Source organism: Vidua macroura, chromosome 9 (assembly GCF_024509145.1).
Source record: "Vidua macroura isolate BioBank_ID:100142 chromosome 9, ASM2450914v1, whole genome shotgun sequence".
NCBI classification, from domain to species: Eukaryota; Metazoa; Chordata; class Aves; order Passeriformes; family Viduidae; genus Vidua; species Vidua macroura.
This window is the reverse complement of record NC_071579.1, coordinates 5,578,430-5,601,828: the sequence shown is the minus strand read 5'-3', so window position 1 is coordinate 5,601,828 and position 23,399 is coordinate 5,578,430. Positions and strand designations below refer to the sequence as shown.

At 49.9% G+C, this 23,399-nt stretch overlaps 1 protein-coding gene across 1 annotated transcript in view; it reads left to right on the top strand.

Annotated features, from left to right (window-relative positions):
• The window catches only part of PAPPA2 (pappalysin 2), an 87,369-nt gene that overhangs the window by 53,370 nt on the left and 10,600 nt on the right, over positions 1 to 23,399 (top strand). Inside the window, exons 14-20 of the mRNA XM_053984956.1 lie at positions 3,330 to 3,501; positions 5,648 to 5,825; positions 8,095 to 8,308; positions 14,649 to 14,817; positions 15,523 to 15,655; positions 16,770 to 16,879; positions 19,516 to 19,587. Of these exons, the coding sequence (XP_053840931.1) occupies positions 3,330 to 3,501; positions 5,648 to 5,825; positions 8,095 to 8,308; positions 14,649 to 14,817; positions 15,523 to 15,655; positions 16,770 to 16,879; positions 19,516 to 19,587 (1,048 nt within the window). The remainder of the gene's footprint in view (positions 1 to 3,329; positions 3,502 to 5,647; positions 5,826 to 8,094; positions 8,309 to 14,648; positions 14,818 to 15,522; positions 15,656 to 16,769; positions 16,880 to 19,515; positions 19,588 to 23,399) is intronic.

Genomic DNA, 23,399 nt, shown 5'->3' with positions numbered 1-23,399 from the left:
GGAATTTTTTTTTTTTGATGTCTTGGGCAGAAAAAAAGTAAGAAAATATTGGCTTGTCCCACATCTTATATGGCCTGATCAGAAATGGGCAGAAGTCAGGAGTTTGCAGCTGTGATACAAGAATTTCATTTATCATCAAAAGCAGAAAGAGCTCCTTCATGCTGAGATCAGAACTGGGCTAACTGCGCCATTTCCTTGTCCAGCCTTTGTTAGGGTGTTCCAGGGCCTGGGAGCTGTGATTTATTCCATCACTTTACCCCAGCCCTGGCGTGTGGATCACGATGGGGCCAGGTCACCGGGCATTTTTCTCTTTTGATCTGCACTTGTTCACCATCAGGCTCAAAAGTGTCCTGGCCCCAAGTACAACAGTGATAGCAGTGATGATGCTGATAAAGGAAGCAATCAAGGCAATGTTTGTTGGTAGGGTTGGTATAGATTTTTAAAGATTATTGATATATTTGAGAAAATCAGACAGCTTTCAGTGATGTGAGCTCCTTTTCAGGTCTGGAATAGCAGCACCAGACTTCAAAGCAAGGTGTAGGATGAGCACAGCTTCTCAGAACTTGAGCTGATCAGGCTCAGATAATTTCCAAAATAAAATCTAGTGCGTATTTGTAGGTTTAGGTGTGTTGTTAAACACAGAGAAAATAGTGCTAAGTTAGTCATCTTTGGGGGCACAGAGAAAGGTAATTATTCTAACCCAAACTTCTCTATTATTTCTAGAATATATCTACATGCACATACAGAACACGTGCATGAGTATATTTATGTGATGTACATAAAAACATTTTGTTGTTATGACCTGTAATTATCAACCTCTTGTGCATAACTACCCTATATAACATTCTATATTTATAATCCTTAAGAAACTTGCTGATATCTTGATCTACTTTCTGCCACATTGCTGGTTACATTTCTGAACTGGTGGAAAACCAAAACGTCCCTGGTAGCACTCAAAAGGATTAGCGCTTAATTTAATTTTTATTTAATAACAGCATTGTCCCAACTGCCAAGGCTGCTCCAGACAACGTGCTGTCTTTCCATCAGCACCAGCAGAGCTGCTCCAGCCAAGCACTTGGCCTGGATGCATCTGGAAGGTGCCAGGGCACACCCTCAAACCAGTGCTGTGATGGGCACATGCTCCAAAACTCAACGCCCTGACCGTCAGCTGTGAGGGTGGGGAGGCCCTGGCACTGGTTGCCCAGAGAAGCTGTGGCTGCCCCCTTCCTTGAAGTGTTCCAGGCCAATTTGGAGGGGGCTTGGAGCAACCTGGTCTAGTGGAAAGGTGCATCTCCACGTTGTACCCATGACCAGTGAGCAAGGAGATGGAATGGAGAAGCAAGGCTGGAAAAGAGGACATGTGTGTCCAGAGGCAAACACACAAGGAAGTTTGGGACGGTGGCTCCATCGCTGGGCAGTGGAACTGGGGACGGGAGCAAGTATGAGCCAGGGGCACAGGCAGGGAGCAGAGCAACTGCCCAGAGAAAGGTGACTGTAGGAGGGGAGGGGAGAGGGCTACAATTGGTAACAGATGCCCTTAGAAGCTAATGACCTGACAAATGCTGCACTCATAAAACAAATTCTTTAAAAAGGAAGTAAATGGAAATATAAGCTAGTGAAAGAATTTGCAGCAGCTGCCCTGAAACCATTTCTCACTTCATAAACAGGTCTGCATTGAAAAAACAGCCCCTTTTTTCTTGTCCTCCTTTGTGGTCCCCTCTGTGCCCACCGGCTCTTTCAGGGCTGTGGCCTGCAGGTTTCCACCATGTCTTTGGCTCGGCGGACTTGTCCAGAGTCAACAGCACATTGCATTTCCTTAACGTCTGTGTCAGCACCGATTTGGGGTTTTTTTGGGGTTTGTTGTTTTTGTTTTCTTGTTGGGTTTTTTGTGTGCGTGTCTTTTGTGGTATTTCTAGCTCTGTGCATCCTTGGCTGGAAATGTTGAGTAAAGGCTGGAGGCAGAGGCCTCTGCCTCGCTGGGAGAAAGGCAGTGCCTGAAAACGGCCAGCAGCCCTGTGCCAAGCAGGGAGCAGAGGAGAGCGAGGCATTCAGGTACAGCTCCCTCCCTTCTCTCCCCAGTTATTGCCTGAAGCTGCAGCACCTCTGTCCCTGGCTGAGGAGGGCTGACTGAGCTCAGGTGTTGCACCTATATCGCTTGGTAACAGATAAGGCCAGACTGATGGGTAACCAGGGCGTGGGAGCTGTTGTATTGCCCTATGTCTTTTCCCAATTCCATCCCAGGTAATTAATTGACTGGCTGCATTTCACTGAGGGAGATCATAACTCTTCGACCAACACTGGTTCTCATTATGGAATTCTGATGCTTAAATAATCAGTACCTAATGACTGCTCCTCAGTGGGAAGCTGCTGAAGTGAGGAGGCGGCATGGGTGATGTATTGCAAACCAAGGAATGGGTGATGCATTTCAAACTTTCCTGGAACCTCTTGTAACTTGCAGCAGTGCCGAGGGGAAGGTTGTTCCTCCCTTTAGCTACATCTCACCTTGGTGGCCACAGCTGAGGCTGTAGAGCCGGGCAGATGTATGTTGAGGTGATCTTGATCCCACAGAGCCTGGCACCCCTGGCTTGGGATGCTGTGTTGGCCTGTGGGGAGAGCAGAGGTGCTGAAGAGCATCAGAGCAGAGGGGGAAGGTGACAGGAGTGGGGTTGAGGAACCAGTTGTGTATCCATCTTTTCCCTTCCACCATAGGCTGTGGTGTAGCTGTGTGGATGTGAATGAGGGACTGCACAGGATCTGAAGAACGTCTCATGGATGATTCCCTAATATTTGCAGAGGTTTCCTCTTAGCTTTCCTTGCAGTTGGAGAATCATCTGTGGATTCTCCAGTGTCCTATACAGAGTTTGACATACCTGATTCTAAAGTTATACAAAAGTACTCCTTCTGCCTCCCTTCTCCTTGTCACCTCCCTCCTTTTGTTCTCTTGGTCTACCTGCAATGAGCCCCTTTGGTGTCAGGGCTGTGTGCGCACTCTGTGCCTGTGTACAGGCAGCACAGATTTTGGAATATTGTTGAGCTGTGCCTCCTTTTATCAGGTTGAAAGAACATGGTAATGGTTGGTGAGAAGGTGTGGGCTGGGGTTGGGATGAAGTCCAGTTAAGACAGCGCTGGGATAAAGTACTCTCCTGGCATCATTGTCAGGAGACATCAAGCCTGGAAGAAGCTGGAGCTGCGAGGGATAGGTGTGCATCTCTAGGCATCTGTGACCTGCTGAGCGTTCACTCCACACAAGTGCCACCTGGAGAGAGCCCTTGCTTGCTGAAGTAGTCCTGGGACCCACTGGTTGATCCTTTCTCTGTTCTCCTCCACAGCTGTGTCCACGGTGCCTGTGTGGGATTGGGAATCTGCACGCAGCCGCTGCTTGCTCACACTGCCACCCTCAACTGCAGCTCGTATGGCCCAAGGCACATGACGTGTGCTGTCTCCTGTGAAAAGGGCTTCGTCCTCCACTCCAGTGGTGGGAAGAGGCTGGGCTCATCGCAGGTGAGTGGGCCTCAGGATGGCCCATGGGACCAAGACCTAGATGAAGAAGATTTAACCGCCCTGAGGTGGTTGGAGAGAGCACAGACCACTTCGTTCCTCCAGCCCCAACAGTTCTGCTGCTTTCCCAACACATCCCAGCTCAATGAAACTCCAGTGCTGGACCCCTGTGCTCATGGCTGGTGTTTCTGCTCTGGAGGTCCCTCTCTTTCCCTTGCTCCAGTCCTAGTTCTCCCAGTCCAGTGTTGTCTGCAGAGCACAGCTCTGCCAGGCTGAAAGCTGCTGCAGGGCATGTCCTGAGTCAAGGTGATGCACTCCAGCAGAAGGAGAGATAGATATTTCTGCTCTCCAGATGGGCATTGCTTGGAGGGTTAAACATCCCTGGGATATTTTCTCAAAGCTGAAGTTAGTGGCTCAGGAAAAAATGAAGTCATTGCAGAGCAACTATATTTAGAGGCAGCTGAGAGCATGGAGAGCTTTTCTTCCTTTGTGTTGTGTTGCAATAATGGCACAGAGGTCACTGTGAAAGAGTTTGTCCCACTTTCCAGAGGGTTGGGGGTTACCTCATAAAAGCCAGGAGCCAGCACAGGTCTTAGCTATTGACTGAGGAGACCTGGGATGATGTGTCTTTGGGAACTGAACTGCCTTGGTCCAGGCAGTCACTTGGGCAGGGGTGTAGGCACACAGTGTCCTGTCCTTAGGCTGTTTCTGGAGGGGGGAACAGGAGTCTCTGGGGCTGAGCTGCTCTACACACCAGACTGAGCGAGGGCGTGAACTTGCTTGGGGCACACAAAGTTGGGCCATGTCAGGAGGGTGACATTTCCTCTCCTTGGAAATCTGCTTGTGACACCTGGCAGGCAGGTTCCCCGTGCTGTGGTGTTGGCCAAAGGAGAGGTGGACACTGTGGAAGTGCAATAGGGCAGCTGGAGATGCACTGCTCATCACTGGGAGGTTATTAATTACATGGCCACTGAGTCTGTGGGCCAAGGCCTGCCCAGGGAAAACAAAATGTTCCCATTCTCCAAAATGAAACCGCACAAAATGAATCTGCCCGGGGTGACAGTTTTCCTGTGTTTGGCAGTGAGATGGGAAACTTCTGAACAGAGTTTTACCAAGTGGCTGTCACAGCAGAGGGCAGCTTGCAAGTGCCTTGCCCTGAGCCCTCCAGTGGTATTACAGTGATGTCTGGCTTGTAATCCTGTTTAGGAGAATGCACACAGCTCTTCTCCTGAGCATCCTCTCCAGCTAGTTCAGCTACACTATGATCCTGCTGCACTCGGGAGTGCCTGACTCAAATTTAGTGATGTTCTTCAGAGCCACGACACCCAGGATGTCCCCAGACAGTGAAGGGACATCAGGGATACTGGTCTGCAGCCCCTGGCTGAGGGCTGCTGGGCTGGGGTTAGCAGTTTGGGAATGGAAAACATAGAACACTTGGGGTTGGGAGGGACCTTTAAAAGATCACTTAGTCCAACCCCCCCGCATTGTGGCTAGGAGCACCTTCCACTACACCAGGTTGCTCATAGAAAACCATCATCCACCACTCAATTTTGATGAAGTCTGTAGCACATGTTGACCATATTTAGTGGTGGGAACATGGTGGTTTTTGATCTTGGGCAGTTCCCCAGCTGAGTAAGAAGGGCTGTATAATTAGGATTTGTAAATGAGGTTATATGATTTCAGTGGGGTCTGTGGGCTGAGGCGTGAGGGAATAGGTACATTTAGGGAAAAACAATCAACTGAAGAGCTCTTTGACAACAGTTGAAGTATGACTTGATCTTTTAGGGGAGGAAATTGCAGCACATACAGCTGGAAATAGCTTAGCTCAAGAGGTTTCAGTGAATCTTGAAGGGACTTTCCTTTTTTCCCTAATGGGGACTGGTACTGCCCAGACAATGTAACATGCACAGTGGCTGGATTGTTACCCCAAGGCACATTTGCTGCTCTCACACCCCACGCATCTCCCTGTGAACAGATCAGGGCTTTGTGATTCATTGTCCAGAGTGGGGAGAAGGAGCACAGTGGGGGAGGAAAAATGTTGGAGAGCTCTCCTCATCCTGAAACCTGGGCTGGACCTTTCTGCTGTGGTAGCACAGCTGTAGATCAAAGCCCTCTTCAAGAGTCTGATGGAACTTTGCTTTTTCTGCAGCAGGAGGTGGTGCTGACGTGCAGTTCGGGACAGTGGGACAGATCTGTGACTTGTGACCCTGTTGACTGCCGTGTCCCTGACCAGTCCCACGTGTACTATGCTGAGTTCTCCTGCCCTGTGGGGACCACCTACCTGCAGAGATGCTCCTTCTTCTGCATCCCCCCAGCCAAACTTCAAGGTATGGTCTAGAGTGTGAAGACATTTAGCCACCCTTTTTGATGCCACCTCTCTGTGCCTGTCCCAAGCAGTTCAAACAGAATTTGGAATTTCTTACTTATCCTGGATTTGCCAGCTGAATGAGCTCTTGAGATCCTTCCCGAAATGATGAGTATCCCTCTCCCTGGAACAGAGACATCCTAGTGTGGGGATAATTCCCTCTGACTCCCATCCCCTGGCAGGCAGCCCTTATCCATCCACCTCAGGGTGTAGTGATGTCCTCTCCTGATAACTGGTGCAGCCTCCAGTATTACAGTGATAGAGACAAGAAACATGCAGGCAGAGGAGACTTCAGAGAGCCAGAAGTGGCTCTGTGCCTGGTGGCTGTGGGAAAGCCTGTGGTTCAGGGGGCTGGGGCTGTATAAAGCCATAGAGACTGATGCCCACAGCTGTAGAGCAGTCTGGGAGATGTTCACCACCCAGACACACCATGGCCTGGCTTTCATTCTGCCGACTCCATCAGCAGCCACAGGAATTTTTTAAGCCAAGTCAGAAAAAGAGAGCTACTGTTCTGTCTATGCAAGGGCTGAGCTGGATGGGATTTCAGGGGTAATTGCCTTGACAGCTTCGAGCATTGGGACTTTGTGAGTTTCCACCAGTGCCTTTGCTCTGAAAAAATCACATACAACAAATCATTTTAATGGGTGCCCTACTTTATGGGGACATTTATAGCTGAAATGTATGAGAATTGTTTACTTATTGTAAAAAAAAAATAAAAATCTAAGGATCAAAAACTGCAGAGAATTAAGGTCTCATTTCATGACAGGGAGGATGGTGGCAGATCCCCAGTGTGGGCTGATCAATGGGTAGCATGCCAGTGTCATCTCAACAACACAAATTCTGCATGAACTTATGTCCATTGCCTTGGGTTGGTCAACTGAGGGCAGAGGTTTAATCTTGTCTTACACTCACAGCTGCCTCTTGGTCCTACTGCAGTCCCTGGGAGGTTTGCCATGGGTTCCCTCCGTGGGAAGGTGTCCCCTCCATGGGCCCCTGGGTGACTCCCAGCATGATGGCTGGAGGTGCTCAGCCAAGGCTGCCAAGCCATGTGGGTAAACTCTTACAGTCCAGCTGACACAACTGAGCCACTGAGGCAGGGACATGCTCTATGCTTGTTCCCCCAAAGACTTGCATCCTTACAAGGAAGCTGTCAATGCTAACAAATGCTAAGAGTAGGCAAGGAAAGGATGACACGGCTGTGTGGCACTTGGAGGTGGGAGACAGCCTTGACCCATCAGGAACACAGGCACTGAGTAGAGATGTGATCTTGTCTCTGGCCCAAAAGTGTTTCTGTAAAAAGAAAGGGATGTTTGAAGGAACTGTAGAGCAGCCTGGCTGATCCAAATCTCTCACTAGGAAGAGTCCCATTCACTCCAGTCCAGCTTTTTTTCTTGCTCATCAGTTCCCAATGAACTATCCATCATCCATACCATGTAGGTGATGTAGTCCTGGGTACTTCCTGCCAGCATCCAGAGCTGTGCAGTTTTGACCAGCCATTTAGCTGGGTCTGTCAGGGACAACAAGGAGCTGGGGTGTAATACTCAACCCAGACCTCTAGTGATGGCTGGTTTGAATTTCCAGTTACACCTAGTGAAGCCTCCCGCATCTGTCCTTCTGGCATTTTTCATCTTCCTGACTCTCAGGTTGCCCAGAGAGGTAATGGATTCCCCATCCCTGGAAACATTGAAAGCCAGGTTGGGCAGGGCTCTGAGCTACCTGACCTGGTGGAAGATGTCCCTGTCCATGGCAGAGGGAGGTTGGATTAGATGGCCTTTAAAGATCCTTTCCAGCCCAAACCATTCCACAATTCTATGATCGTGCACTGCATCTGTAGTAGGGTATGACAGCTTGATCAGCATAGCTAAGGACAAGCTGCAAAAAGCCCTTGTGGAGAATGAAGGTGGGCTAAGCTGAATACGACAGAGAGCTGTCCTACAATAAGGCCCCTGGCTATCCTGAGGCACCACAGAAGTTTAAGGGAAAGACTTGGAGAGGTTTGCAGAATCAAGATCCTTTCTGCAGCTCTAGAAGCTGACCCTGCCATACTTTTGTCTGCATTCAAGTATTTTCTGCTACAGCCTGACCAAACAGGTCTTTGTGTTTGTTGCCCCTTTTGGTATCAGTGTACACTCTAACAAAAGGGCTTCTGCTGGTTGCTCTGAGCTCCCCTCAGCAGAACTCCATTCCTGGCTCCGATGTAACCCTACACGCAGCTTCTCTTTTGGAGTCAGGAACAAACCAGTGGCTCACCTGCCTGGAGGATGGTCTCTGGTCCCTGCCCGAAGCCTACTGCAAGCTGGAGTGTGACGTGCCTCCCGCCGTGGCCAACGCCAGGCTCCTGGTGCCTCGGTGCCTGCAGGGCAACCACGACGTGGGCTCGGTCTGTCGCTACAAGTGCAAACCTGGATACCACGTGGCCGAGAGCACAGCAGACAAACCTAAGAAGTAAGTCTGTGGCAGGTCTGTTATTACCATTTGTTTCCTCCTCCCAATGTGTGCAAGGAGCAGAGGTGACAGGACAACAGCACTCTCGAAGACCTGGCTTGATAGGTAGAAGTCAGGGCAGCTTGCTCTGATCACACAGATTTCTTGAAATACAAGAGGCACTCCCAGGTCTAGGTGAACCTGGTGGGAGCAAGGTGCTGTTGCACACACGGGTGTGTTAAGTACTTTAACCTGAAACAAGCAGATCTTCCTGTGCACCTCAACATATTTGTAACTCTGTGAAAGCTAAGCACCAAATTAAGTGTTTGCAGACTCCCAGGTAATTAGACATTTACAAGATGTTGGCAGATTCCTGCAGCTTCTGTCTTTCCTAAAAGCAATAAAACATAGAACAGAGGCACTGCAAGAATGAATGGCTGCCTTCTGTCAGAGTTAACATCTCACCCACTGTGCCTCTTGGCTAAATTTAATCTCTAGCATTGGCATTTCAATGGGAGAAGATTTTTCTTGATGCTTCGGGGAAAAATTCCTGGTGGTTCGCTAGCCCTGCTCTCAGCCAATATCGCGATGCTGGGGGATAAAGCAGCATTTTGTCTGTGACGCCTCCAGCCAAAGTCCCCATTGGGTTCGGTCACTAAAGATTCCCTGGCACTGGCACGGTCCTCCCCAGAGTCTTGATTCTAGCCCAGATCAGGTAATTATGTGTTAATTGTTTAATGCCCCCTTCCAGTTTTAATTGGATGCAGACTTCATCTCTTCTTTGCTCTGGGGTAGAGTTGTTGTGCAGTGGGAAGCAGTTGCCAAATTTCTTGCCTAGTAATGAAGGAAGTGGTTTCTGTAAACAGCTTTTCACAGTGTTAGGAGCATTTCTTGGGCCAAAGGGAGCTGAGCAAATGATGATTATGGCAGCGATCACATGGACTGCTTTGCAAACTCTAGAGCAGCTTTTGTGCCTGTGGCGCTTCAGGCACTGGGCATTCAAACAGATCCACTCAGCTTGCAAAGTTAGGCCCCCTCTGTCCTACTGCAGCAACTGCTGGTGAAAATGATGACCCCTGGGAGATCTTGAGGCTCCTCTGATGTGTGAGTAACTTCCATATGGGTCTGAACAGCCTGTGAGACAAGTTAAGGAAAATCATGCAAAGCGGTTTACGTTTTCATAGCGATGTATGTTGACATCGTGCTTTCCCCTTTGCAGTTGTCACTGCTGCTATTTCATCGGACCTCTCTGATGGTGGAATGCAAAACCCACATTAACAAAACCAGAAAAAGTATTGCTTTCCTATAGTGCAGATTAACTCCTATGTGAGTGGCCCAGCCCAAGCAAAAACCTTTCCTTGGACTTGTAAATGTCATTGTATCATCTCATCAGGAGCTCTTGGTGTACACTCAGCATGAGTACAAACCCCTTGGTGTGGTGTAGCAGCTCTTAGCCATCCAGTTCCTGGATTGCTGGAAATCCTTCTGGTATCTCAGCCCTGGCAAGGAGAGGGTGGGAGCTGCCAGAATGAGAGGTTGATCTCTTTGATCAAAGAGATTTGGGGATCGCTTTGATCATGCCAGTTTTGGAGAAAGGGAGGTGCTGGGGAGTTGTGGAAGCAACCATCTCTGGTGAGGTGCAGGTTCCTGATGTGCTAGTGTGAAAGTAGGGTCTGACCTGGTGATTTGGACATCGGGTTTTTACGGTCTTCTGCTGTCTCTCTGGGTTCAGAAAATTGAGTTCTTTGTCTATTGTCTCAGTGTTGTTCACCAACCCAGCAAGTGCAAGCCTTGCTAAAGGATTTAGTGCCATACAGGTGTCTAGGTATAAAGAAGCAAGACTCTCTATGTGTACTATATATTGGGCAAAAGTCAAGCATAATCTGTGACTGACACTGAAGATTCCTCATGCCCACTAACTAGCTCACCCTTGGAAATACAGTCACGCTTCCTTTGAATTATTCTTATAGCTCTAGCTTTGCTCCTCATGTGGAGTTGCCCACCTTAAGCAGGCCTGAACTATGGTTGAGATCCAGCAAGTGAAGATAATCCGGGACACAGATGTTCATGCAATTACCTCACTTCTGGTTTTTATTTGAATTTTACTGCAGGAGCAGTAAGGATGCTTAGAAGGGGCTGAGCACATAGTTGAAATTAATTTCCCACAGTTTAAGTGGAAGAGAAAGGGGATGAAGATATCAGTTGTCCTGGAGATGCTTTTGTCTATTAACCTGGGTGGGGAAAGGCCCTTGGGAAATCACTGCTTGTCAATAGGGATCCTTGAGGAAATACTGATTGTGTAATCAAGATCCTGCCAGGAAGTTGCTGCCTGCCTGCTGGCAGGTTCATCTGACTGACAATGCTGACATGCAGGGTAAAGCTTCTTTGATTCTTCCTAAAGGAGATCTGTTATCAGCCTGGAGAGGTCACCTAACAGCCTGGCTTCCAGCTGCCGGGCTACTTCACTTCTAATTCCAATGTAAGGGTAACAAGGGAAACTTAACATATGCGTTTGTGCTTTGTGGATTTAGGCAGAACCTGTGCCATGGCAGTACTGACCCAACATCTGGGTCACACAAAGATATGAACTGTCAAGGAGAAATGTTCAGCATCGCCCAGAGCTGTAGCATGGAAAAGTGCTGGCCTGAAAGCCAGGGGTCAGATACTCTGGGGGAAAGGGCATCACCCCCACAGTGCTCCTTGCTGTTGCTTCCAGCATGAAGTGCTATCTGAAGCAGATCTCTGACAGGAATAGACAAGATCAGGTTGGATGGGGCTTGGAGAAACTTCATCTAGTAGAAGGTGTCCTTGTCCATGGCAGGGGGGTTGGAACAAGATGATCTTCAAGGTACCTTCCAACCCAAAACAATCCCATGATTCTGTGATAATAGCTAGGAGATCCTTTAGAGGAGCACTCTAATGTTGAGAGGATGCTTTCAGTTTGGGGGCCTAAAAGGTCAGACCCTTCAGGGGACTTGTTTCACTTGCCAGATGTGGGATGACTCCTTGGAGAGAAGAGATTTGGGGATCTCGAAGCTGCCTTTGTGAAGGGTTGAACTCCTTCTGCTAGCTTGGGGGAATGAAGCAAAGAACCACTTTGGTATTTTCAGGCAGATTTGAAAGTCTCAGCCTGCATTTTGACCAGAGATCAAGGGAGCCCAGCAGAGTCGCCAGTCAGCTTCCATGGAGATGTTGGCTCCTCTTCCTTTTCTCCTGGTTCAAAAACAGCAGAGACCATGGAAGAAGGAGAGGGGGTAGAAGAATGTGGAGGAGAAAATGGGGACTGGAAGGAGTTAGCAGACTGGGGACTGGGAACAAAACAAAGTTCACAGCAGGGTAAGCAGGACAGCCTAATCTAGGAGCACGTGTGGTGGGCACAAAGGTACTCACTGCCTCTGTCTGTATCTGGCCCCTTCCATATAAAGGGCAAACACACACAGCTGTGGGAGCCAAAGAGCCAGGTAAAGAAAATCCAGGCTGTCAACCATGTTCCTGTCACTTCCACCTCTAAGATTTCTGAGCATTTACAGCCCAGGTTGTCCAGGCTGTTTGGAGGGAGCACAGCAGTGGAGGGTCCTACATGCTGGTGCAGCTTTCTTTCAATTTACTGACAAATCTCTCTCCTTTCCCCCTATTCTTTATGAAGCCATCAGTCTCCTACCATAGGAGAAGAGGCTTTAGGCTCATTTGTCACCATTCCCGCACAGCACTCCCCCCCAAGCTGGCTGCCTCAAAAGATGGCTGGATCCCTGCATGTTCAGCTCCTGGAGCCGGGCATGTGCTTGTGCCTTCACCTCAGATACAGCCCTTGCTGGCCTCAAACATCTCCCTTGCCTCCTCTGTCCATTAGGCTGGCCTGGTTGGAGGGTTGACTCTGATTTTCCTGGCTTCCTTGTTAATCCTCAAGAAGTGCCACTAACCCAGATCAGAAGAAGTTGAGGGTGGGTCCAGAAATTTCAAGCTCCTGTGAAGTTGTGTGTATTTATGTATATACTTTTTTTTTTTTCTTTTTAAAGCCTCTCCTTTCCCGTCTCCATGCTTCCACATGAACTGCTTATTTCACATATGGGGGACTGGTCCATACCCCACCCTCTACCCCAGGGTCAGCCTGGGCTGGGCTAACTGTGTTTCAAGTCCCTGGATGGATGCTGGCAGTGGGCTGAGCCTCCAGAGCAAGGTGGTCTGAGGGGTGCGGGTTTGGGGGAGAGCTGTGAGAGGGTCACTGCAGCACCACATCAAAATGAGGAGCTCCTGTGAGGATGATGGGGCTGCAAACCACAGCCTGCACCTGAGCAAACTGCAGCTGCCACAGCGTGTCCTCCCTGTGCTTGACCCATCTCCCCAGGCCTCCCTGGGCACAGGGCCTCTGGCATGATTTGGAGAGCAACAGGGAGGTGCAGTGGCCAGTGAAAAGTCATGTGTGGCTGAGATGCTCCTGGTCTTTAAAGGAGTTTGCTCAGTGCCTAAGGTATTGCTGTCTCAGTGACCTCACACTAGCAGTTTGTGTCTATCTCCAGAACCCCCAGTGCTTTACCCTTTCCAAGTCCTGCAGCTGGATCAGGAGCCAGGAAGTTCAAGAAGGGGAAAATGCTGCTTGTGGAGCTGGATATCCAACATGGATTAGTACTTCTTGGCATGTGCCTTTGCTTACCTTTAAACCTGGGCAGGGCAAAGCATTCAGTCAGATTTGGGAGAAGGCGAAGTCTGATGGGGACATGTTTGCAAGGCAGTGCCTACCACCCTCATGGAAAGGGAAGGCAAACAAGAAAGTTAAATGAGGAATGGACTGAAACCACAGATGCCTACAATGGAATCCAGAGTCCCTCCTCCTCGCCAGCTTTCTGAAATACTTCATAGCTGCAGTTCCCTTGGTTAATTCAAGGCTGCTGCTGTAGGGGTGATATTGTGGCAGCCCTCACTGCTCAGGTGCTCACACCACAGCCATCCTCACTTGTCAGGCCAGCTGGAAGGAAGATTTGTGCAGAGCTCTGTGCCAGTGGACTTGCTGCATCCCATTCCCTACCCTGTCTGCCTCAGTGTTACCTGCTGGAGCCTGCATTCACCTTGGGAGGAAGTCACTGTCCCTTAATACAGTCTTGAGAAAAAATGGATCCCTGATTTCTGAAGGCAGAAGGGGACTCTCCAAGAGCTGCAAATATTTTAAAATATGAGAATGCTGCAAAAACCTCTAAAATGTCTCATCCAGGAGTTTCCAGCAGAAATCTGACAGGGAACGAACACCCCTGCTCTGGCAGCAGAGTGCAAATGGGGTCCCCTTGCTTCTCCAGGCTGTGTGATCCTGCACCATGTGTGGAGGCACAGCTGGGTGGCCCCACACAATGTCACGACCCTGCACCAGGTGTTAAGGGGCACATGGATGGCCTCACACTCTGTCAGAACAAGGGGCAATTTAGTGCCTTCCCCCAGGGGTTTCTCTAACCCCTGGCGGCCCCCTCCACATACCCGTGGCAGGCTATAAACTCCCTAACATGGCGCCTGGAGCCCTGCCTGCTGGCACCTGTGGTGGGAGAGGGCAGGGGCAGGCAGCTGCAGTGTGCTGTCTAGTAAAGGAAGACAGGAGTGGGGGGAAAAGTCTCATTAAGGATGGAGCAATCAGCTTTGACTCAGGTAAAGCCCATCAGGGCAGTGACATGTCCTCTGCTGAGAGAGCAGTGCTTGGCCAGCCTGATGCCTCAGCAGTTTTGATGCCTCTGTGTAAAAGATGTGGTGCCTCTATCACTGCCAGGGACAAGAGACTGAAAAGTGTGTGGGCTTCACTCCTGGGCTTTTTCTTTCTCTCTTTTCTTGGCAAGTAGCTCGTGTCTGGGCTGTTTTAGTAGCATAGGGTGGTACTAGTCTGCTGCAGCACGGCAGCCCCTTGGCGAGAGCAGGATTGACAGATCTGGCTGGAGTACAAAGAGAAGCCTTAGGAGTAGCTGGGCACAGGCCAGAGGATTTATTGGTGGAGGTAAACTCCATCCAGCAAAGTATGCAGCTACTGGCGGTGGGACAAAGCAGACCAGGATCTGCAGGGACTGTGCGAGGAATGGTTTAGGGGCTCCACAAGAGGTGGGGAGCAGCAGGGTGGTGAGTGCAAGGGCAATGCATCCAGTGCTCCTAGACCAGTGCAATCCCCCCAGGGAGGAGAAGAAAGGGTCCTGGTTAAGCATGGGGTGCCCCTTTGGAAGATGTGGCCATGGTGAGGGATTGTATGTTATGGGAAAGTCCTACACAGCAGGGGCATGGTCGTGCTCCAGGAGAGATGTCTTCAGTCTGTTGTTGACATCTGTAGGATGCCTGGTGCAGCCAAGGTGCAGTGTTTGGGGTTCTGCAGGCCAGTCTGGTGTCTGTGTTTCCCCAGGAAGTTCCTGAAGGTGCAGTGCCTGGAGAGCGGGCAGTGGGAAGAGGGACACTGTGTCCCCGTGGTTTGCAAGCCCCCGCCCCCTGTCTTCGAGGGCATGTACAACTGCACCCAGGGCTTCGAGCTGGACAGCCAGTGTGTCCTCAACTGCGAGCAGCAGGGACAGCAGGTGAGTGTCTGAGAGGGGGGAAAAAGGGGACCACACCTCATGTTTCAGAGCATCTACAAAGTGCAGGGCTCCCTGTGCCCTGCTGTGCAGAGGGGCCCTGCAACAGTTTGACCTATCCCCAAGGCCAAATACCCTTCAACCACCAAGGAGCAGTCCCTCTACAAGCCCAAAGCTGGTCTTGCTGGGCCCAATACATGGCACAAGGTGCACCACTGCCTGGGGATGCTCACCTGCTCCCTGGAAAGCAGTGGTCCTAAGCAAGCTGGCTTATCTTGTGTGAAAAGGGTCAGAAAGCATAAGTAGGGGGTTTCCAGTACGTTTTGGGAGCTGCTATGAAAGCATGCACTTGGGATGATGGGCAAGCTTGCTGTAGCAGTTGTGCTCACCAAGGAGCTTCCCTGGGCATGGAGGCTGCTGCCTGCCAGCTCTCCCACCCAGGTATCTTATCAATGCTTAGAAAAGGAACGCTTCTTGTCAAAAGAAGTGTAGCTGATTTCCTCTGGTGGGATCCAGCAGCAGCTGGGAAGCAATTGACTTTGTGGACAGTGCACATAAGCTGGACCAGATGGCTGCAACCCAGCTGCCTTGGGGATCTTTTCTCTGGATGTGGCTGCTGGGAGGGGTATCCTTGCACGGTGCTGCCCCAGAGATGGGCAGTGGCCAGGCAGGGCAAGTTATACCAGCTGCTCTCCCTCTGCCTTGCAGGTTCCCATCGTTTGCACTAAGGAGGGCTTGTGGACAGAGGAGTTCAAACTGTGTGAGAGCTTGCAGGGCATCTGCCCACCACCCCCGGAGCTGAATTTCGTGGAGTACAAGTGTGAGCAGGGGCATGGCATAGGTGAGGGCAGAGGAAAACCAAACAGAAAACCAAACCTTGTGTTGACTCAGTCTTCCCAGAGAGTTGATAGTCACAATAGACTATAGATGGACTCTTCCTGTACCAATCCCCACTTAACAGAAATAAAGTTCTGTTTAATCTTCCATGATCTTTATAAACACAGAGCCAGGGGTGGTTTTAGCCTTGTGCTCACCCTGCCTGTACTCTTGGGCAAGACCCAAATCTAAAGCTGTCTCCAGCATTAAGCATCTCTCTTTTCAGAAGCAGCAGGGATTGTCTTTAGGGCAAGCCCAGCTCATTGTGCGTTTTCCTGATCCATAGCCCTCCAGCTTTCCTGAGTTCTCTCTACTTCCTACTACTGCTGCTGTTTGCAGGGTTAATGTGACAAGTCCTAGATAAAAGCCATAAAAGCTGCAGTGACAATTGAGTGTAACAGGGCACTATCACCAGAGGAGGGACCGCATCATCCATTTCTGTCTGCAGGACCTGGTTGCTTTGTGCTTTCAGGAAAGCCTGCAACACTCAGCCATGGTTGTTGCATCTGGTCTAGCATCCCTCTGGGCAGGATGATTGAGCTCAGCCCATAACGCACCAGTCATCCCAGTCTGGCTAAACCAGGCTGAGGACAGTCTAATGACAGGGACTACTGAGGTTAAGCTCAGGACAGACCTGATGCGAGGCTAGGATTAGGACTGGGATCCCACTTGTTTTTCCAAGGTGGTTTTTGCAGCCTTTTTTTTTTTCTTTCTGGGTCATGGGAAGGCAGTGGGGATTCTCTGTGGTAGAAAAATTAGAGAGACACTTCTTAACACGTCAGCAAACATCATATAACATCCAGACCAGACTTATTTTCATGCTGGGTCTCATGTCCTGCCATCAAGGTTGGAATCTTTCTCTTAGGTTGTGTTCAGTTTTCCTTTCATCTGGGAGAAGAGAATTGGGCACAACTCCTGTAGGCTCTTGGATAATTCAGGATTTGGGGAAGGAATTGCTATCCCAGGCTGGGAGGAAAAGGGTCCCCTCTACATCTGTCTCTACCATTAATGGTGGCTTCCTACAGGACATAGATGCCTGGCACCAAGTAAGGTCCTCAAGTGTCTCCCTCCTCCCGCAGGTGCTGTGTGTATTCCTTCCTGTATCATTCCTCCCAGTGACCCCGTCATACTGCCCAAAAATGTCACTGCTGAGACAATGGATCACTGGCTGCAGCCCACCAGAGTCCAGGTAAAAGGGGAGATGAATTCTTCTAGCAGAGGGGTTGCTGGCAGCATAGAGAAGGAACATCCCTCCCTCCATCCCTCCCTCCCTCCCTCTCCATCTCCAAGGTGTTTTAACCCAAAATCTCTGCCTCGGGTGAAAAAGGGTAAGACTTGTAAAGACAAGCAGTGGATGCTACTACGTATCCTCCTGCTCTCCTATACCAAAGTTCAGCATAGTAATCAGCTCCCAAGCAGCTTTCAAGGAATTGCAGGATACCACAATATATGAAGTTTAATGAAAGAATCCCACTGATTTTTCAGGATGTGCTGTGTGCCTAAACCCGTTAAGCTACTGTTTATTGTCAGCCAGTGTGCTGGGAGAGCAAAAGCTGGCTCTGGCACAGTGTAAGCCTGGGTCCCCAGTTACCTGGCAGCAGAGATGCAGTCCTAGGCAGGCATTTCCCTGCCAAGGAAGAGGCAGGGCACTGTCAGCTGAAAGGTATCTCCAGCTGCCAGGACCCGCTGGCCGGCTGGGTGCCTCTGCTGCTGGAACAGGGGAGCCTTTCCCTCCCCACCTCTTACTCATTTTGTAGGCAAAGCAGCTCAAATAGCTCAAATAGTTTGGATCCTCATGGCACGACTTTACCAAGAAGCAGCTCTACCGGGGTAATATTTCTTAAAATAAAAACGAGATTTATTAGGAAGGAGGTGGAACAAAGAAAAGCAAACACTCTTCCCAGGAGCCGGTGCTCCCATCAAAATGCTTTCCCCTCCTCCTGGGAAGCCGCAGGAGGCCCAGCATCATGCCTGTGGATACTACTGCGCATTGCCTTGAATCAGACCCATGGCATGCGGCTGCTGGGGGGGAGGGGGGGTGAGGATGCCTGGGGCATGTGGGATGGTTAAGCACGAGCCTTGGAAGGAGTCCTTGCCTTTGAGGGATGGATGTCTTGGCCCGTTGAGGCAGTGGCGTTCGGCTTCCCTTTCACCACCACTGCAGGCTTTCGTGCAAGGGAGGCATTTTGCAGAGAGGAGGAGAAGGGAGAGGAGACACTATTTTAAGAAGGAGCTCTGTCCTTTGCCAGGAGCTCTCTCCCTAGACCATCTTGTTTTCCTCTCTGTCCTGGCTTCTGTCTCCGCTCCCCACTTGGCTCCCCCAAGCCTCCAACAGTTTGCTGTTCCCAGGAGCTGCCATGCTCCATGAGATGGAGAGGCTGGGGCAAACAACATCAGGAACTGCAGAGGCCACTCAGAGAAGGCACAGTCCTGTTTTGCTTTCAGCTCTGATTCATTGCATCCCACAGCTGAGCAGGTTTGTCTCTCTGCCCTTATTTCCCAGCCTGGAATAAGAGCATACTAATCTGAGTATGCTAAAATGGCATCTGAGTTGCACAACAACCTCATATGAAGCAACTCCATGGGGTTGGGATGCACACATCCTCTTGGCTGAGCAGGAATTGGTGGGCTCTGGAATTCTCCAGTCTCTGCCCCATTAGGCTGGCCCTCTCTGGGACTGCCCTCCCTGTGCTGGCCAAGGAGGGCCAGATCCTCATCCCACTCCAGCCTCATCACAGTCTTGACCAAAGATGCTGCAGAAGGACCTGCAGCTGGTCTATGTGGGCAGAGCTGTCCCATCTCTAGTGGCCATGCCACCTGGGAATGCTGGAGCCATTCTTCCTGCCACTGAACATATGAAAAGAGGCTGGGAGAAAACATACCTATCCCTCTGTGCAATTCCTGTGCTGTGAAGGGCATCCTAGGACACTTTCACAGGCCAGATGGTGTTTTATGGGGCCTCAGATTTCAAAGGCTGCCTGAGTTTTACAAGGAGGAAATTGCATGTGCGGCGGGGCTTTTCTTCCCCCTGTGTAATCATGAGTGTTCCCCACAAACCCCAGCTAAATGAGCAGGGCGGTGCGTTCCAGGGCCGGGAAACTGAGCCCTTCACATCTCACTCTTGTGTCCATCTGGCTGCAACAGCTGAGTTTGTAAATACCAGTGAGAACCTCAGAATGACTGTGAGTCTGGGGTATCTACTTCAAGTCAGGTCTGGGGAGATGAGTCCTCCCAGGATGCAGTTTTCAGAGCCTGAGCAGGGATCACTGAGCCAATTCTAGGCACTGAGTGGTGACCAGCTGGTGAATTCAGCATCACACAGAGATATGATGGTAGATTCCAGCCTCTTGTGACTTACCCCCAGCAGCAGCTCCTGGCCAAGTCAGACATTATAGTGGCACTGCCAGCCCAACCCACTTCTCAGGCAGTCTCTGTCCTTTCCCTTTGTCCTCTTCCAGTTTTGTATCAATATAGAAACATAGAATCACTAAGGCTGGAAAAGACTTCCAAGATCAGCAGCTCCAACCAATATACATCTCCATATACACACACACACACACACACACACACACGTGTGTGTGTGTGTATGTATATCTGGCCTCTGCCTTGAACAGTGTGCCCTGGTCTGTGGGCTCCTGGCTGCAGCTACCCTGGGTTTGCAGGGCCTCAACGGGTTCCAGGAGGGTCCTGGGGATGTCACTGCTGTTCTGCCCCACAGTGAGTAAGGCAGTGCTGCAGGAGACCCTCTAGCTCCAGAAAGCACTTCTGGCTGTTTCCCTGCCTCATCCACCTCACCTAACTGCTGTTTTTTTCCTTCTCTCCCAGAACATCGTGTGCACGGGCAGGCTGCGGTGGTATCCCGACCCCTCTGTCATTCACTGCATCCAGTCGTGTGAGGTAAGCCCTCCCCGTCCCCAGCACAAGTTGCCTGCTCCTTGCAGGAGAGCTCCTGGCAGTGAAGACCTGCTCCAGCACAAACCAGACAGCTTTGACCTTATGTTTGCTTCAAGCTGGGCCAGGGCTTGCTGGATGAGTAGACATAGCAGAGGAAGCATCCTTGGGTAGAGTCCCCATGGCCAGGATGGTGCTGGGGAGCAAGAGCTGCACAATAACCCATTTCCTTCCTTGCCTGCTTCTCTTTGGCCAGCCCGGGCAGAATATTCTAGCAAAAGGATTTCACTGGCAAGGGGTATCCCCCAAAAGCCTGAGCTGACTCCAAGCTGGAATATTTCCCTAACCAGAACTGCAGTTCTAGAGTAACACGGGTCCAGAAAAGCCCTGTGTGATTCACCTGTCCAAATCAAACAATCAGGATTTCCAGCCTTGTATATGCAAAACAAACTGCTTCTGAAGAATCTGCAGACAAAGAATTCCTTGCAGAAATTGGTTAGCCACTCATTTAGCTTTGAATAATGACCAGGCAGGAGAAAATCAGAGGCAGCCTGGAGTCAGTTCACAAAGGAAATTAAAAATAGGCAGTCTTTGTCAAGTACTAGTTGTTATTATGATCGAGGATAAAAGGAAAAACGGGGGAGATTTTGGAATGTTGTATGCTGAAAATTTGGGATTTTTACCAAAAAGGAAAATGTAAATGGAGTTTGCACACCAAAAATAGCTTTGGGGTTTGCTGATTGTATTTTTTTTTTCTTGTGCTCATTTCAATGCGAATGATTGCTTTTCCTCACTTGTTATGCTGAGCTCAGCTCTTTGTCGACTGGAGTGTGGGGGAAAGGGCAATGCTGCAGGGGGCACATCCCCAGGAAGGAAACCTCATGGTCTACAGAAGGTGCAGCAATTACTTCCCAAATTTTATGCTGTGTTGTGCATGTCTACTGCAAGACACAGGCAGAAAGAGTAGGAGAATGAGGTGCTGTGTGCCTGAGAGGTGTTTGGTGATTGAGTACCAGAAGTTAGTGATCCTCTGACATTTTGGGAGCTCTGTGTCTTCTAAACCACATCTTCTAGCACAAATCTGGGGTAATGTGTTTGAAATGGGATGGCTTAAGTGGAAGAGCAGACCAGATGGTTGAGTGATTGTCTCTGTGGTGGTTCTGCTAGCAAGGGAGAATTTCTTCTGCTCTCTGGGAGTAGGTCCTTTCAAGAAAGAAGCCAATGGAGTGTGAGGTGTTTCTTCTTCCCTTCCTGTGCAGCTCAGGTAACATACATCTGCCACAACTGTGAGTCCTCTCCCTTAGGCTCAGATACACCAGACCCCTCTGTGCTTCCTGTGCTTCACCTTGTGTCTGTGTGTTCAATGAGAGACCCCATAGGGAGTGATGAAAAATGCCAGTTTGTGTGTGTGAGAGAGACACAGTGAGTACCTGAAGCCCCAGTGTAAGTCACTGTGCTCTCATCAACCACCCAAACGTGCTCACAGCCAACATGAGCTCTTTGTGTTCCTATGTGCTTGTCACTCTCCTTTATTCTTAGAAAGCAGTCCCAGGCAGGACTCTTGGCACACAGGAGGTTAACCAAGCGAAAATCTTGCAGTGCCCCACCAGAAGATGGAGAGATTCCATGTTCTTCATCACCCTTGTAGACTTTTAAGTGCTTTTTCTGCTTTCAATTATTGTTTCATCAGGAATGACCAAGCAGTCAGTACATATTCTTCCATCCCAGCTCTCACCAAAGCCCTGCATAAAGCTTCCTTGTGCTGGAAATGTCTCTTTTGATGGGACACAGGACTATATCTGTTGTTTCTGCAGTTGCATCAGTCTGGCAGTTCAGATATCCTGAGGTCAGCAAGTACACCCAGATCTTTCTCTTCCTCCTTTGTTTCCAGCTGATGAGCACCAAGCTAACAGCAGATGTTTTGCTATCAGTATAAGAGTTTGCCTTCAATTTTATACGAGAGAATGTCATCTTGTTTCTCTCTCTAGTCCTTCAGGTCATCTAACTATTTGTTAGATATCCTGATCCTCCTCTGTGGAACACTGCCTTCTTCCTTGTTAGCAGTTTCATCAGGGCAGACCTATTCTTAAGGTCACAGTCACTCACTGTAGCACTAGTGAAGATTCATCCTCAGATAGTTTCTTTCACCCTTATGCTCTCCTTTTTGATAGAGCTCCCAGCCTCCTCCTCATCCCTGTTTTCCTTTTCCTCACTTCTCATACATGTCTTGGTTTATTCTTTTCCATATGTTTCCTCCTACGGTGCTGCAAGCTGTTAAGGTTGGATCAATAATCCAAATTTTCCTAGATTAACTTTTTCCCCCCCACACGAGTTTCATGGTAATCGTTGTCTTGCTGTAAAGAGTAACTCTTACTGAAAGTGCCTCAAAGTATTGCTCTGGGAGCTGCTGCTTGGCACTGGCAAGAAGGGAGATGTCATCAGTCTCCCCATTTGACCACAGAATACTCTGAATGTTGTTTCTACCTCATCTGTGCTGACTTCCATCCTCATTCCTATTCCCCTCTGCCTTCCTCCTTGTGAAGGAAAACTCTGCAGTTGTCAGAGGCTGTTTCACTTCCCCCAATCCCTTGTGGATATGGAGGCATCACAGCAGGAGCAGGGTAGAGAAATAATATAACCTGTACTCTGATCTCACTGCATGGTAGCCCCCCTCACACACATGTTCAGCTTCATTTGCCATGTCCATGGGTCATATTAGTCCCAGGTTCCCTCTCATTTCATAGGAGACCTTCAGTGGAGACACCTCCTTTAAGAGCCCAGACTGTGCCATCATTGGGCAGTGAAATGCTGTTCCAGTGGACTGTCCATGTCACCTCAGGTCTGAGTCACCCCTTGGAGATTCCATTGTCTCTCCACTGACTGCCAAGTGTGTGTTGGATCTGGAAGTTTTCTCTTCTGGATGCCACAGTGAGGGGAACAACCCTACATAACAGAAATCCAGGCCACCTGGCAGCTCGTACTGTCTCTCTCTGGTGGAGTCACTTCAGGCCGGGGCATGGGAGCAGTAGCCAAGGCTCAACCTTCCCAACTCCATCTGGAGCTCTGCCTCATATTGGAAAGTCCAGGTCACCATGCAATGGCATTAGAGGGACTCTCACTCCCTCCCTAAAGAGGGACCACATCTTTATCCTATGCTGGCAGTGGATCAGCCTGCCTGCTCATCTCTCTCACTCCTCTCCCCACCTCCCTTCTCTTTCCGTTAATCTGGTCATCCATCTGCCTCCCGCTCTCTTGCTGTGCCTTGCCAAGTTCCCCAGTGCCGGAGCAGTGAGGCACGTACATCAGGGAGGGAGGGATGCAAACCCTTCCAGGAGCCCGTCAGGAATTCAAGTTAGCGCTGAGCACACTTTGCCTTTTGAGGGCCAGCGGAACATCTCGTCCCCTGCCATCAGTAGAAAAACAGATGGCAGCACCAAGGGGAGGGGGCTTGGGGCTGTCAGGAGAGGCGAGTGGAGGAGGAGAGAAACCCCTCCTCTCCACTATGGGTTGGGAGGAGGTGGTTTTGATCCTGGTGGTGCATTTGACTGCTGTGAGGGAGGTGTTTGCAGCATCTGGGTCACGTTCTCCAAAGCCATCCCAAGGTGATCACCTCTGATGTATCATCCTCCTGTGCTCAAAAGCAAGTGAGACTTCAAAAGCAAGTTGACTTCAGAGGAAGAGACAACATGTACAGAGATCCAGGTTGCTCCTTGGACTGTTCCTGCCATGGTCCAAAGCAGTCTGTGCATGAGCATAGCTGCTATAGAGCACCTCCTAGTCGGTGCAATGCTCTACACCTGCACCCATCTGTCTCCCAC